This window comes from Solanum dulcamara, chromosome 5 (genome assembly GCF_947179165.1).
Source record: "Solanum dulcamara chromosome 5, daSolDulc1.2, whole genome shotgun sequence".
NCBI classification, from domain to species: Eukaryota; Viridiplantae; Streptophyta; class Magnoliopsida; order Solanales; family Solanaceae; genus Solanum; species Solanum dulcamara.
In genome coordinates, this window is record NC_077241.1 from 3,616,971 (window position 1) to 3,631,809 (window position 14,839).

Genomic DNA, 14,839 nt, shown 5'->3' on the forward strand with positions numbered 1-14,839 from the left:
TTAGTACCAAAACTCTGCTCTGATTCAATGGAGCTTCTTCTAAATTTGCTGAGTGGAATCCTAAGCTGGCGGATCCTCAAAGTGCGTGCCTGTACCTGCGGGCATGAAACGCAGCCCCCTCCAGAAAGAGAGGGTCAGTACGACATGTGTACTGAGTATGTAAAGTATAAAACATCAAAAGGAGGGCACAACTAACATAGGGATGCTGGGGAAAGTATAACATTCAACAAACCACTGTACCTGCATCTCATAAAATAAAGTCGTACATATTATCATCACATACGGTACCCGGCCCGTTCGGGAATCCGGAGTAACAACCACATCACTCTGTTATCATAAGCATCTATGTGTTATTAGTGTTATCTCATATAATAATACCGAGGAACGTATGTCCCGATCCATTTATCATATAGTAATGTCGAGGAACATTCGACCTGATCCATATGTCATATAATAATGCCGAGGAGCGTTCGGCTCGATCCATTTATCATATAGTAATGCCGAGGAATGTTCGACCTGATCCATATATCATATAATAATGCCGAGGAGCGTTCGGCCCAATCCATTTATCATATAGTAATGCCGAGGAATGTTCGACCCGATTCATATATCATATAATAATACCGAGGAGCGTTCGGCCCGATCCATTTATCATATAATTATATTATAGCCGGCTCGGGACTCGGTGAAAGATGTATCACAGTATACACGATTGGAGTAGTGAGTAATCATATGCAATTTAAACCATCATTGGAGACTTGTTCAAATAATCAAAATGAACTATCACTCAAAAATTAAGACAATAGCCATAACAAGTACCTTTGGAGTGTCCTTATGGTTTGCATCAAGTAGCACTTTTGGAGTCATCTACTCGTATCAAGGAGTAATAACATATTTTTTGGAAGTCAAGAAAATGGACATCTTAGTGGCCTTGAGCATGGGGCTTCCTTGGGATCACCCATACTTCGTCTATTTATTTCATAAAGTTCATACCAAAAAAAAGAAGATTAACTTTACCTACTTACTACTTCCCAAGGTATAGAAAAACTTGAGAAGCCATAGCTCAATTGTTAGAAAGGTTCTAGCTTAAAGGAGTGAATAAGGGTCATGCTTTATACCACAACCTAAATTATACCAACTTAGGATGGTTGGACACTTTCACATGAATCGAGGCAAAATGACATACGTTCTAGGGAATTAAAAATGTTAGCCATCTTAGTGTACTTAAGAATAAGAGTTTTTTGTAGACTTTGTGCATTCTCCGTCCGTGACTTTCTATGGGCCATGCCAAAAGAAGAAAGAGAATAAGCTTTACATACCCTCTACTTTCCCTCATAGAGTCATTATATACATATGTGCCATGGAACGTACGGCCCGATCCTTAGATAGTAACATATATCATACTTGGCCCATCAAGAGACTCGGTACCATAAACATATCGTCATAACATCATAACTTACGTCAAGGGCATATCAAGAGGGAAGAAGGGTAGCTCTATTTACTCATGCCAAAGACATGCCAAGAGAAGAAAGGGCTTCACATACCTTTTTCGAGATTAATTGAAATCCGGCTTGCCTTGATACCTCCTTAACCTATTGACATGAAAGTAATACTAAGATTAATAGTCTTTCACTTTCCAATATCCCACTCTACAACCAAGTACTAATAGGAGTCATTTCCTTATCCATTACTCCCGACTAGTTTGTTACTAGTTCCGATGCTACCGAAAATCGGGCAGCATTTTTCCTATAACTTCAATATCCCCGAGATTTCAACTCGGCCACAATGTCAACAACCATACCAACAACAACAACCAGCAGCATATTTACAAGTAATTCACTTCAACTTTACACAATACAAGCTCCAACCAACTAGCTCCAAACTACGATATAAAAATAGAGTTTTTAATCTTTATTTTGTAAATTCTTTAACCATACCAAATGGAGGGTCGTGTGGCTGCAACCAGCAGCACCCACACCCTTTTAAAATCACTTTAAAGCCCTGCAAAACGCAACCCTACCAGATGCACCCGCAGCACCACAACGGCAACACAACACGCGATTTTGATTTAGCTACTACGACTTTAATCTAGTTTGTTTTTATCGTCAAGCATCCTTATGCAATTTTTTTACTTCCAACCTTATTTAATACATGTAATATACCCCATAACATCATCATAACCTCCAGTTCGAAAGAAATTTTTTACCTTACCCGAAACTCGCCAAAACTTGCCGGAACTCGCCTCGGAATTTCCTTTAGCGCAGCTGAAACTTCGGGGGTTGTTTGGTAACGTTTTGGGCTTCTCCAAACCATAAATTTTTCATTACTAACACCTTCATATTATCGTGGTGCATCCTAGATAATTAATTCACGGAACGAAACCGGAGGACTTACCTTTTTTTCTCCCAATTTGTAGCCCTCTTTCTTCTAGCTTAAGTTTTTTTTTTTTTCTCTAGATCATTCTTGAATGTAGATGAAGTGTATGGATAAAGATGACTTTAAAGTCATCAACATATATATATATATATATATATATATAGGCTATTTTGCGAATTTTTCTTTTTGTCCTTTGCCTTTTCCAATATTTCCACACTATTAATGTTCATAACCAACTTGTATATTAAAATAAATTTTGGAAGATGGTCATTCCCTTAACTTCACCACGGCTACCTTAAAATATCCAACGATATAAAATACGGGATATAACAAAAATTATAATGGTACCCAAATCTTTAAATGGATCCGGAACCTTAAATGCCTAAACAAAATAAAAATTTTCCTACGGCTATTCCATCACAGGAAATACCAACATGTAATTATTTAGAATCAATAGGGTTGGCTACTAACAAAATCTGTAGATTTTGCCAACACTCCGAAGCAATCTACCATATTTTTCTTGAGTGCACTCAGGTCAGGAAACTAAAGCATACACGAGGTGTTAACCACGAAATCTTGCAACTTATTAAGGGGTATAACCAAAATTGGCTGGAACATATTGGTAATCTTACTATTAAGCTTCAATATAATCTTAACTGGAAGAGTGCTTTTCTTTTCTATTTATGAAATATATGGCTGGTAAGAAATGACAACTATTATCATAAAAAAATTAACTATCAATATATTAAGGCCGTTACATCAAGTTGATGAATACTTTGCCTTACAAACTCAACCATCAAAAACCCTAATAAACCAGTGAAAATCCTTGTCAAATGGGAACCTCCTAACGAAGGCTTCAAGCTAAACATAGATGGTTCAACAAACTTAGACTCGGGTGAAGGAGGGATAGGTGGAGTCATCCCGGATACGAAAGGGAATTAGGTAACAGATTTTATGGGGAACTTATTCAAATCCACAACGATCCAAGAAGAGATACAAGCCTTATTCCAAGGGTTGAAAATGACATGACAACGAGATGTTAACTCACATATTGAAACTGATTGTGCTAAAGTAAACCATTATCTGTTATATGATCATCCCGCTTTTTCTAACTTGTTATCCGATTGCAGGGCACTACTTCACCAGTTAGGGAACCCTATCTCCAATCTAGCATAGGTCTAAGGAGAACCAAGTGGCAGACATTCTAGTTAAGGAGGGGTCTAAACTATCAACAATTTTTTTTGTGCAGTGGGTAATTTTGCCCTTGTTTGTATCGAGAAAGCTAAATGCAGACAAGGAGGAAACTCTTTTTGTATCGAGAAAGCTAAATGTAGCCAAGGAGGGAACTCTAATATGAAAAAACAATGTAATATAAATGCCCCCTACCCGTACTTAATAGCGGTTCCACCGCGTTGCCATATAATGATTCATATTAAGTTATATTAATATATTATCTTTTACCAAAAAAAATCAATTATCATCAAAATATTTTAATAAATAACACCAAGATCTTTAACTTTTTGCACAAAAACAAAATTCATGGTAAGATTTGTTTTGGTGTTCCTTAAAAATGGTTAAATTTTTAGACGATGCATATAATTTTATGATGAAAGTGCGCTCTCTCCCTATTTTTATGAAGAAAGTGCGTTCTCTCCAGACAATAGGTGTTTAAAATGAACAAAGACCAGTTGAGATATTCAAGTAAAACTTGGTGCCAACTGGTCTTTGTTCATTTTAGACACCTATTGTCGGATTCCGCTTATGTCATTTTGACACTTTTTATTGACTTTGAGCGTGTGAAAAACGTAAATTTTACTATTTTTTTTATTTAACTAAAAAAATGAAAATATTTAAAAATACACTCCCATCTTCTTCATCTTTCCAAATAAAAATCGGTGAGCTCCACCACCACACCACCGAAAAATTCTTCGCACCATTTTTTACCACAACATTCGACAACCTCTCCATTATCAACAACCAAAACAAAAGAAATACACAAAAGTTTTTCATCATCACTTAGAAACACCAAATTTCATAACTGAAACAACCCACCTCAACAAGAAAAATTTATTTCATAAAGAGTATAAATCTTTAACATAAAAAATTGACAAAATTATTAGAATAAAAAAATTGATGTTTTTATCTAATAAAATTGGATAAAATGGAGCCTTTGACATTATGAATGGATTCACCATCTTTCTTCTTCTTTACATCTTTTTCTCATTCCTACTTTAAATTTGTATTTATTTCTTTTGAATCTGTTTTTTTGTAATTGTTTCAGCTGCCCATTTTCCCATCTCTTTTCTTCACAATTTCAAACTCTATCCAACCACCTTCAACGACCTTTTTCTCCATATATATATGCCAACATTAATTTGAAAAAGAAAATAGGAAAGAGTTGCGTGTGTGGAGAAGAAAAAGAGAATGTGAAGGGGGGTGTTGCAGTGGGGAATGACGGTAACTCCATTAATGGTGGTTAGAGAGAAGGAGATGCGGAGATGGTGAGAAGAAATAGGAAGTGGTTGCTGTAATTTTTTTTTTAATTATTGAAATGTTTTGTTTTTTTGAAGTAATTAATTAAATAGTTTTAAAATAGACTTTAATAACTCACAATATTTTTTTAAATAATTATTTTTGATATATATGTCACGTGCCTTTGTTTTATTCGTTACTTTGACATGTCATCGGTGAGAATGCTACTCTCCTTAATTTTTTTGTTGATTGTCAAAAAAAAAGTCAAAAAATGCGAAAATGACATAGCGGAATTCGACAATAGGTGTCTAAAATAAACAAAGGTCAGTTGAGATGTTTAAGTGAAACTTGATGCCAATTTTAGGAGGCAACCAATGACTTCTTACTAATTGATTTGATAGTGTTAATTTAGAATATAGTCAACCAAATATGTGTTTGGAAACATTACAATATGTTTAAACAAAATTGACATAAAATTGCCTAATCAAATCAAATCAATTAGATTGATTTGGTTATCTTATGATAAAAAATCGATCTAATTCTAATCACGTACATCTCTACTTCTGGAAATGATTAAAAACTTTATTAAAAGTGTTATTTGTAGAAATGAATTTTATAACATGTGAATCAAATTTAGTCGGACCAATACAAATAAGAATTGATGAGGTAAATTACGGAAGTAAAAGAGGAAACGCAACCAAACAACCCCTTTGAAGTCCTCACTAGTCATGAGTTACGCCGGCCACCTTCTATCTCTCCCCCGTTTGACTTCACCGCCGTTTTCTCTCCTTCCTCCGCCGTCCACCGCCGCCACCGGTTATACTCCTCCTTTCTCTCCCGTTAAAATGCATAGGCTGTCTCTTCTTCGGCGTTCAGCCAGTCGAGATAACTACATCGGGAACGGCGGCGGTGCCGGTGGAAACGGCAAAAACAACGGCGGTAGTGGCGGTGGTGATTGGTGGAGCAATTTCTTCAATTTCGATAAGAAAAAATCTCTTCTCCTCCCTTTTTTTAGCAATGAAGATACTTTTATCGATTCCGTATTATCGTGTAAACCACTGTTATTGTTCCTTGTATCAGCTTCTTCTTCAATTACCTGCTGCTTACTGTTAGCTTCATTTGTACAAGCAAAAACTAATAGTAGCGAAATAGTGTATGAAATTAGAGGAGGAAAACGATTTGAACTTGTGCCAGATTATTCAAAAGATGAATTTGTTCTTTCAAAGACAATGTGGTCAGGGTTGTTGCCTGATTCGGAATCAGGGAGTTTTGTTTCCAATTTGTTGATGCAATGCAAGGAATTAACGACTACTTTGTTGCTTCCTGAGGGATTTCCGGAGAGTGTTACTAGTGATTACTTGGAGTATGCCCTTTGGAGAGGGGTTCAAGGTATTGCTTCACAAATTAGTGGTGTTCTTGCAACCCAGGTACTACTCTTGTGTTAATTTTCTTGTGAAATGAAAAATTGTAATCCATGTAGTAGGCTTTCAAGATTTCATAAATTAAAGATATATTAGTCCAAATAAACATGAAGAGCTAATGTAGTTGAATTAATTATTTGAGTCTAATAATTGTGGATTTATGTAAAAAGGTCTAGTTTTGTTGGGATAGTTCGTTGATTTGGACGTTAAAATGATGAACCATTTTGTTAGATTAAGATGTTATCTCATCCTAGAGCATGTCATGTTCTTTTGGCGAATCAAATGTGGCTCTGTCATTGGGTCAATCTGATCGGTCGGTGATTCAAGTCAACCAATCAAATCAAAGGAAAAGAGTTTGTCTTCATCACAACTCCTCTCCCACAATTAGTAACAAGAAGCACTTGAGGGCTCATGGATTCAATGCTACGGATTTCTCTACATGCAAGCATTCATGTGTTATAGCATTTCAAAGACCAAGATTAAAATTTAAATCAAAGTCTAACTTCAAACCCTTGGATTAAAATACATTATGGTCTAGATCCAAGTCGTAGGCACTTGATAAGCTTCAACCTAAGATTTACCAAGCTTCTTTTAGTCATGCAATTTTGAAGAAATGGTTTACTACCGAGACTATACATCCCGTCTTTCAAACACAAGTATCTCATAATTGAAGCTGAAGATTTGGTGACTCATACTCCACTAATTGGTTGGCGTGCCAGTTCGTGGGCATCGTAGAGGAATTCTCTCCAAATGGTAGATTGGATTTTAGAACACAACTAGAATTCTGATCGATTATCTAGAATGTGATCTCCTCAAACTCTTAACCAGCGCAAATTGAATGTTACAAGCACACTTTCGAGCCTAGAACGCCAAATAATTTAAGGAGAGATGATGATTTCACATGCCAAATGACGTGACATGCTTAGTCAAAATCAAAGACCAATAAAAATATGTTATGTGTACAAGTGACATGTTTTGACCAATCAAATATGGCCTTCCAATGGAGCACCAAAACTTCCACTCATAGAAGCTTACCCAAACCTATTCCAGAGTGCTCAAGACAAAAACTCCACAATTGCACAGAATAGATGTGGCAACAGCTGGAGTGTAATGCTCAGAAGAAATGTGCAGGATTGGGAGATGGGAAGTCTGCTTGAACTACTTACTAGTATGGAAAAATATAATATGACTGAGAATCGTGTTGACGGACTGGTATGGGGAAGAAACAACACCTTCACTGTGAAAGGTTTTTATCATCAAATATGTTGTCAGAACTAGATCACTGAAATTTGGCCCTGGAAACTTATTTGGAAGAACAAAATGCCCTAAAGATCATCTTTTTTCTTTGGATTGCCTGGCAGAAACTTGTCAAACAAAAAATCTCAACAAAAGAAGCCTCAATCTGCATAATAAATGCTACATGTGTCAGAATAGCACAAAAACAGTCACTAACCTGCTCCTTCACTGGGCAATGGCCAAGGACCTATGGAATATGTCTATGCAAGCTGGAATACACGGAGGGTTGATAAGACCATCAAAAAAGTCTGGGTGATGATCTCCGGAGTTTTTTTTGGTGTTTATGGAGTAAAAGGAACCATAAATGTTTTGATAGGATGTCAATTCCAAACCACTCTCTTAGAGCTAGATGTTAACTTATGCTGTTCAGTTGGGTTAATTTAACCCCTGTATTTAGCACTGAACAATTCCTTGACTTTGTTAGCTCTCTTGTACTAGTTTGAAGATTGTAAAGGAGCTAACAACTATTGCTTATGCTCTCTCTGTGCCCTTTTGTCTATTTTTTAATGCTGCATCTGCTTGATGCTTTTTAATGAAATTCCTTACTTCATCAAAAAAAAAATGTGGCCTTGTCACTACTTTAATCTTATTGGTCGGCGGCGATTCAAGTCAACCAAGCAAATCAAAGGAAAAGAGTTTGTTCTCATCACATTTCTTCTCTCCCACAACTATAAATAGGGTTCCTGATAACTCAAAAAAGATACCAAAATTCATAATATGAAACAAGAGAGAGCTTGTTGACCAATGAAAGTTTAATAGATTACATATATACTTTTGTTTGTATTTTCTTTTTCACCTTTGTTGTCTTGAATCATCCTGGGAAGAAAATCGTAGGAGTGAAGAATGCCGATTGATTTTCATACTTTGTTATGTCTAGGCCTTGCTTTATGCTGTTGGATTAGGGAAAGGGGCTATTCCTACTGCTGCTGCTATCAATTGGGTGCTTAAGGATGGCATTGGATATCTTAGCAAGATTCTTTTATCGAATTATGGCAGGCATTTTGATGTCAACCCTAAAAGCTGGAGGCTGTTTGCTGACCTTTTGGAGGATGCTGCTTATGGCCTAGAGATTTTGACCCCTGCCTTCCCGCATCTGTTTGTTCCTATCGGAGCTGTTGCTGGAGCAGGGAGATCAGCTGCTTCCTTAATCCAGGTAATATTTTTGAAGCCAAGTATGAATCTGATCATGATTATAAAGGGGTTAGGTTCTTATTTGCCTGTCTTACTACAAATGCATTACTGGTATTGTGTCTCAAAGATGTGCTACAAGTTAACCTTAGGTCTTTCATTAAATTTATGTACTCCCTCTGTCCCATTGTATGTGACACCCGTACCTTTTTAGTCCGTCCCAAATAGAATGTCATCTTACTTATAATTAGAAACAATTTAAGTTTATAATTCCCCTTTTACCCTTTATGAATTGATTTACAACCACACAAATATCTAAGGATTGTTTTAGACTGCAAGTTTCAAAAGTCTTCCTTTTTTTCTTAAACACTGTACCAAGTCAAACAGTGCCACATAAAATGGGACGGAGGGAGTAATTTTTAACTTCAGTATGGAGAAGAATTGGATGTTATGCCCCAAACACGATCTCTCCACCCCCATCCCCGAAGGAAAAAAAAAAAAGAGATTAAGGTTCACACTGTAAACCACGATAAAACAAAAACCTTTGTTTTACAGGCTGCTACAAGGAGCTGCTTCTATGCGGGTTTTGCCGCTCAAAGGAATTTCGCTGAGGTAATTTCTTTGCTTCTATATTCTGACTTTGGTTGTCAAAATATGTTGGGGGCATGAATCTTCTAATGTTACAGCCTCTCTTGATTACCTACAAGAACCACTCGTGTATTTGTGCACATATGCCTTGTGAGGACTGAGGAGTTGCCGGAAGAAAAATATTTCCATTCTGAATCAGTTACTAATAGCAGGTGATTGCAAAGGGTGAAGCTCAAGGAATGGTGAGCAAAGCTATTGGAATTATGCTTGGCATTGCACTGGCTAACTGCACCCGCTCTTCTACATCTCTTGCTCTTGCTTCTTTTGGAGTGGTAACTTGGATCCACATGTTCTGTAATCTGAAGTCATATCAGTCCATTCAACTAAGGACTTTGAATCCTTATCGTGCAAGTACTTCTCTTCTTTTGCATTTTTATTTCTTATTTCATAAGATAAAAGCAATTAATTTGGAAAGCCCAAGGAAGTTTACTTTGTATTCTGTATTTTGTGTGTTAAACTGATCAATAAATTCTGTTACATGAGAGTGGCCTATTCTTCTTGCTTCCATTGATAGAATGAGTGTTCAAGAGATGACCTATAACACAATTACTTTCAATGTTGGAAAGTACATCTCAGATCTAGTTCTAAGTTTCTGTCCTGAATGATAAAAGATGAGTGAAGGAGAGGATGTTATAGTGATTAATTGGTACATGTGCATATGCATTGACAACTTATATGACATGTACCTTGCAGCATAGACCACATTATCATTACAAGTTGGACAAGGATTATATATATTAACTTTATTTATTAATTGCTGGAAAATTGTTGTTTTAATTTAATAGAAATCTTACTAAGTTATAAGAGGTAGCTGAAACTTGTCACGTAATCTGTCCTTGGTTAATTCTTATGTTAGCGACTATTTGTTGATAGGTCTAGTCTTCAGTGAATATCTGCTCAGTGGTCTAGTTCCTTCTGTTAAAGAGGTCAATGATGAGGAGCCCCTTTTTCCAAGTGCTATTTTAAATCTAAAGGCAGCATATGAAGTGAGTTTGCTTTCACTTTTACTAGTTTCATAAGATATTCTCTCATATCTATGCAAACCTCAGAACCTGTAAAGCTCTTTTGTGTGCGAGTTGATGATTTACTATGTAAACAAATATTCACTTATCCTCCGAATATATAAAATACACTGCTGGGATTTTTGCTCTATATTTATGCAGTAAAACGTGCTTTTTTTGGGGTGGGTGAGTGGGGGGTGGGGCGTGGGGGGGTAGGGTCAACAAGGGAGCTAGGTATTCTCTTATATCATTCTATAAATTAATAACAGAAAAGATGGATATATCCTCAGAAAGACATTATTTGTCCAGCTTAATTGTTTATCCAGTTATAGAGGATAAATGAGGTGTTTTCATGCGCAACTACTAACATCAAATAAGATTAGGAAAATATTAGAACAGTTGAAGAAATTAAGAAAAAATATGCTTATTCCAACACAAAAGGACAAAAAAAATAAAGTAATAACTAACTACTCGCAAGCTACGCAAAATCTTGAGTGATAATGATTACCAAGGATGACCTAGTGAGTAGTGACTAGGGATGGCCCTAACTATAACCCTTGTTCCTTGTTGGGAATGGGGGAAAAATTTCTCTGTTGATTCCATCTTCCAATTAAAGATATGATTTGGTTGACTTGCGAACTATGAAAATAGAGTATCTTCTCTGATTATTGGTCTTTTCAGACACAAACGGAAGTGCTTTCTATCCATGCTAAGCAAGCAGCTGCAAGGATTGTGCCACGGTTGCAGCTGGGTTCTAAACTTTCTGATGTTGCTACAAATCGAGAAGATGTGCTTGCTCTGTTTGAAATGTACAAGAATGAAGGTTACATTTTAACTGAGCACGAAGGAAGATTTTGTGTAAGTAGATCTTCCTTTTGCTGTTTGTTATTACCCTACTCTTACATTTGCTGCACTCCATCCAGTCTCTCTCCTTCCCCTCATTATTTTGTTGTTGAAACATCACTTGTTTAGACTAACCTGTAAATTCCAGCTAAAGATTTTATTTGGTATACCATCTGCGAGAGGTGTTAACTTCCTAAAAACCGGTCAATAAAGAGTTAGAGCTCAAATTTCTGATTGGGCTGCTTAAGAAACCTTTCTTTTATCAGGAACAGTTGATCATATTTTTGGTCTTTCCAGAGGGTGATTGTAGTTACTACAACTAAAGAAGGATTAAACCTCCGCCCCTCCCCCTCTCACCGGGACATTCACTTTTAATGTTGGGTATTCAAACAAGCTAAACTTGGTCATAACATGTATATTCTTTGAGTGGAAAGAATATAGTCCTTCCTATGTTTCTTCAAGAAAGTATATTTCATGTTCTGGAACTCCATTTCAGATGCAACCCAGCTATTTTGACCTACACTTTTTCTTGTGTACATATTTCAAAGAGAAAAGTAAATATAAAGGTTCCGCAGAATCCTCCTTTTTAATTTTTTTGTGATGACAAGGGAAACCCGCTGCCGCTACCCTTTGGGTGTGCAGTTCCGCAGAATCCATTTTGTAACTCACAATCACCACTAATGAATTATGATGGTCACAATTTGAGTTAAAAGCAATCCAAAATTTATGCTAGTATTAGCGTACAAAGGTGGGAAGTACCATGATAAGAGATCATGAATTGACATGCTCTTCTCTCTTAGTACAAAAATTGTTCTGTAATTGCATCAGTGTAGCTCTCAAAATACCTTAAGCTGATCACCAAACAGTATGTGAACCTCATAAAGTGGTGATTGAGATCTAAGGTTGGCCTTCTTAAGTGTGAATTTTTGGAATTTGAGTTGGTAAAATGAAAGGTCATTTAGAGATATGAAGTTGTATAAATAAGGAGAAACTCCACGAAGGGAAATTTATTGACTCATTATATGTAATTTACTTGGCATGTAAAGTGAATACTCCAGTAAGTGACAAATGTCAGAGAGGGAGGGAGGGAAAGTTGAGCATGGTAGATCATTAGCAGGCTTATTTCACTGACTCATTATATGTAATTTACTTGGCGGGTAAAGTGAATACTTCAGTAAGTGACAAATGTCAGAGAGGGAGGGAGGGAAAGTTGAGCATGGTAGATCATTAGCAGGCTTATTTCACTGACTCATTATATGTAATTTACTTAGCGGGTAAAGTGAATACTCCAGTAAGTGACAAATGTCAGAGAGGGAGGGAGGGAAAGTTGAGCATGGTAGATCATTAGCAGGCTTATTTCACTCAGAAATTGTCCTCATTCATTTCCTGGCTTTATCTCACTTCTGCTTTCCTTTTCTTCGTTGAAATGTGCGGAGGGTGGTGGTTTGAATCATGCTTAACTAACATTTTTTACATTTATTTTGCACAGATTGTACTGAAAGAAAGTTCATCACCACAAGATATGTTGAAGTCATTGTTTCATGTCAATTACCTGTACTGGTTGGAGAACAATGCAGGAATCAAGTCGAGCAGTGTAGCTAATGATTGCAAGCCGGGGGGAAGGCTGCAGATATCTTTGGAGTATGTTGAGAGAGAGTTTAATCATGTCAAAAATGATGGTGAGGTAGCAGGTTGGGTAACTGACAGTCTCATTGCAAGGCCTTTGCCAAATCGAATTCGCTTGGATTATGCCACTGTATCTTCTGTTGCAGAAGGTTGACCTTATATTACAAGACGTGGTTAATCTGAACAAGTTATTGTTGCCCAGCTCAAGTCATCCCTTCATACCCTGTAGAGCTGCCAAACCATCATGATTGGTTTACCTTGGATTTGCATCTGCATGCGGAAGTGCTTGAAAACGACTGGTAAAACCCAATTCAGTGACTGTACAATGAGCTTGAAATGATGTCATACTGGAATGTGGATCAAGAATTGGACAATGCAGTACACTGCTTTTGAATGGGATGGGTTCTTGTGAGTATCTGAATTTGTTTCTGAATGCTTGATTTCATTGCTGCCCATCTACTTGCTGTTCTATCAATAGCTTTGAAGTTCCATTGATCTTGATCAGATAACATTGCAACATGTGCGGCTTCTTCTCCTCCATTCTCTCATGGTTTACTAATAGTATTACTCCTATTTTCCTGTAAGTTTACACCTAGAGGCTACAGTAAACACTTCATAATTCACTCTATCAAAAAGGATGCTTCCAGAAACCGTCTAGGTTCTTCCTGGGAAGATTCCTGACTTAAAAATACAGTTATTGAGCTTCCCCAGCCTACTCGTCTTTAACTGGCTTATTTGTACCCAGCTACATGATGGAAGTCCCCTCGGCCAATCGTCACTCGACAGAGCATGTTGAGTTTGGTCACTTTGTTTTCCTGCTACCTTCAATTTTTGTGCTAATGAACCAATATGTTCATCAAGAAGGTATGTTGAAGGTAAAATTATTAGTGTTAGTACAACTTTTGCTGTTTTGCACAAGCTATATTGGGTTATTAAATTGGTCAGATTAGATTTGTATCAAAGTTTGGTGATTGTATAGCTCATGCCATGTTATTTTGTGATCAATTTGAAAGTTACCCTACTAAATTTGGATATGGTTCTTTAAATCTCATTTAAAAATTGAAATTAATATCTCTTCACATTATTTTAATTTGTACTTCTCTTTGTCTGAAAGGCATTATAATTTGTGGATGGTTTATTTAGGATTATTCTATTTATATATTTAGATTAAATTCACTAGTACATTAGCTTTTATCTTTGGGAGTCGTTCAAACTCTAAATGTTTAACTATGTATTTCGCCTTTAAACAACGTCTTATTAATGTTTAATAGAATAAGTGATCTTTCAAAGTTAAAAGTGGTAGGTTGAATATATTGTCAACCATTTAAACTTGGCAATAAATTTTATTTACACACTCGAATTATGATATGTTTCAATTAAACGTTGAACATATGATGAAGTGTTTCTATTAGACATTTTTTACTCATTTTTTTTGTATGTTCAACGTCCATCACAGAAAATATACTTACTTCAATTGGATTGAATCTTGGTATGGAAACTTACTGAGTGACTTTCAAATTAAGAGAAATCCCGAAAAGAACAAAAATAGTCAATCCTGAGCATCTTCTTGTAATTAATAATTGGTATAACATATAAACGCATCATTTAATTTGGCCTCAGTTGATATTTATGCCCTCTAAATTTGGATGTGCACAAGTAGACACTTAAACTTGTAGATCATTTGCTCAAGTAAGCATATTAAAAATCAAATGGGTAAATAGGATATACTAGTGAAGAAGTCATGTTATAAACAATATTGAATGAGAGAACAATAACAACAAATAATACAGTAATCGACGCAAAAGAAACAACAACTAATACTAAAATTGAATAATAAGATAGTAGAAGAGTAATAATATATAACAATATTGAGAAGGATAATTGGCATCGCTTGATTATCTACTAACCTTCTACCCTTATCCTCGACCTCCATCTAAGGTCACGTCCTCGATAAGCTGCAGGTAAATGTCTAATCACCTCTTCCTAGTGCTTCTTCACTCTACCATACCTCTCCTTATACCCACCATA

At 36.2% G+C, this 14,839-nt stretch overlaps 1 protein-coding gene across 1 annotated transcript; it reads left to right on the forward strand.

Moving 5' to 3' along the window:
- Nucleotides 1-5,496: 5,496 nt before the first annotated feature.
- LOC129888820 (protein root UVB sensitive 1, chloroplastic) lies at nucleotides 5,497-13,857 on the forward strand. Its single transcript, XM_055963852.1, has 7 exons — nucleotides 5,497-6,275; nucleotides 8,443-8,718; nucleotides 9,249-9,305; nucleotides 9,494-9,692; nucleotides 10,215-10,327; nucleotides 11,024-11,200; nucleotides 12,675-13,857. The coding sequence occupies exons 1-7, from the start codon at nucleotides 5,577-5,579 to the stop codon at nucleotides 12,963-12,965; spliced, it is 1,812 nt and encodes a 603-aa protein (XP_055819827.1). The 5' UTR covers nucleotides 5,497-5,576; the 3' UTR covers nucleotides 12,966-13,857.
- The last annotated feature ends 982 nt before the right edge of the window (nucleotides 13,858-14,839 follow it).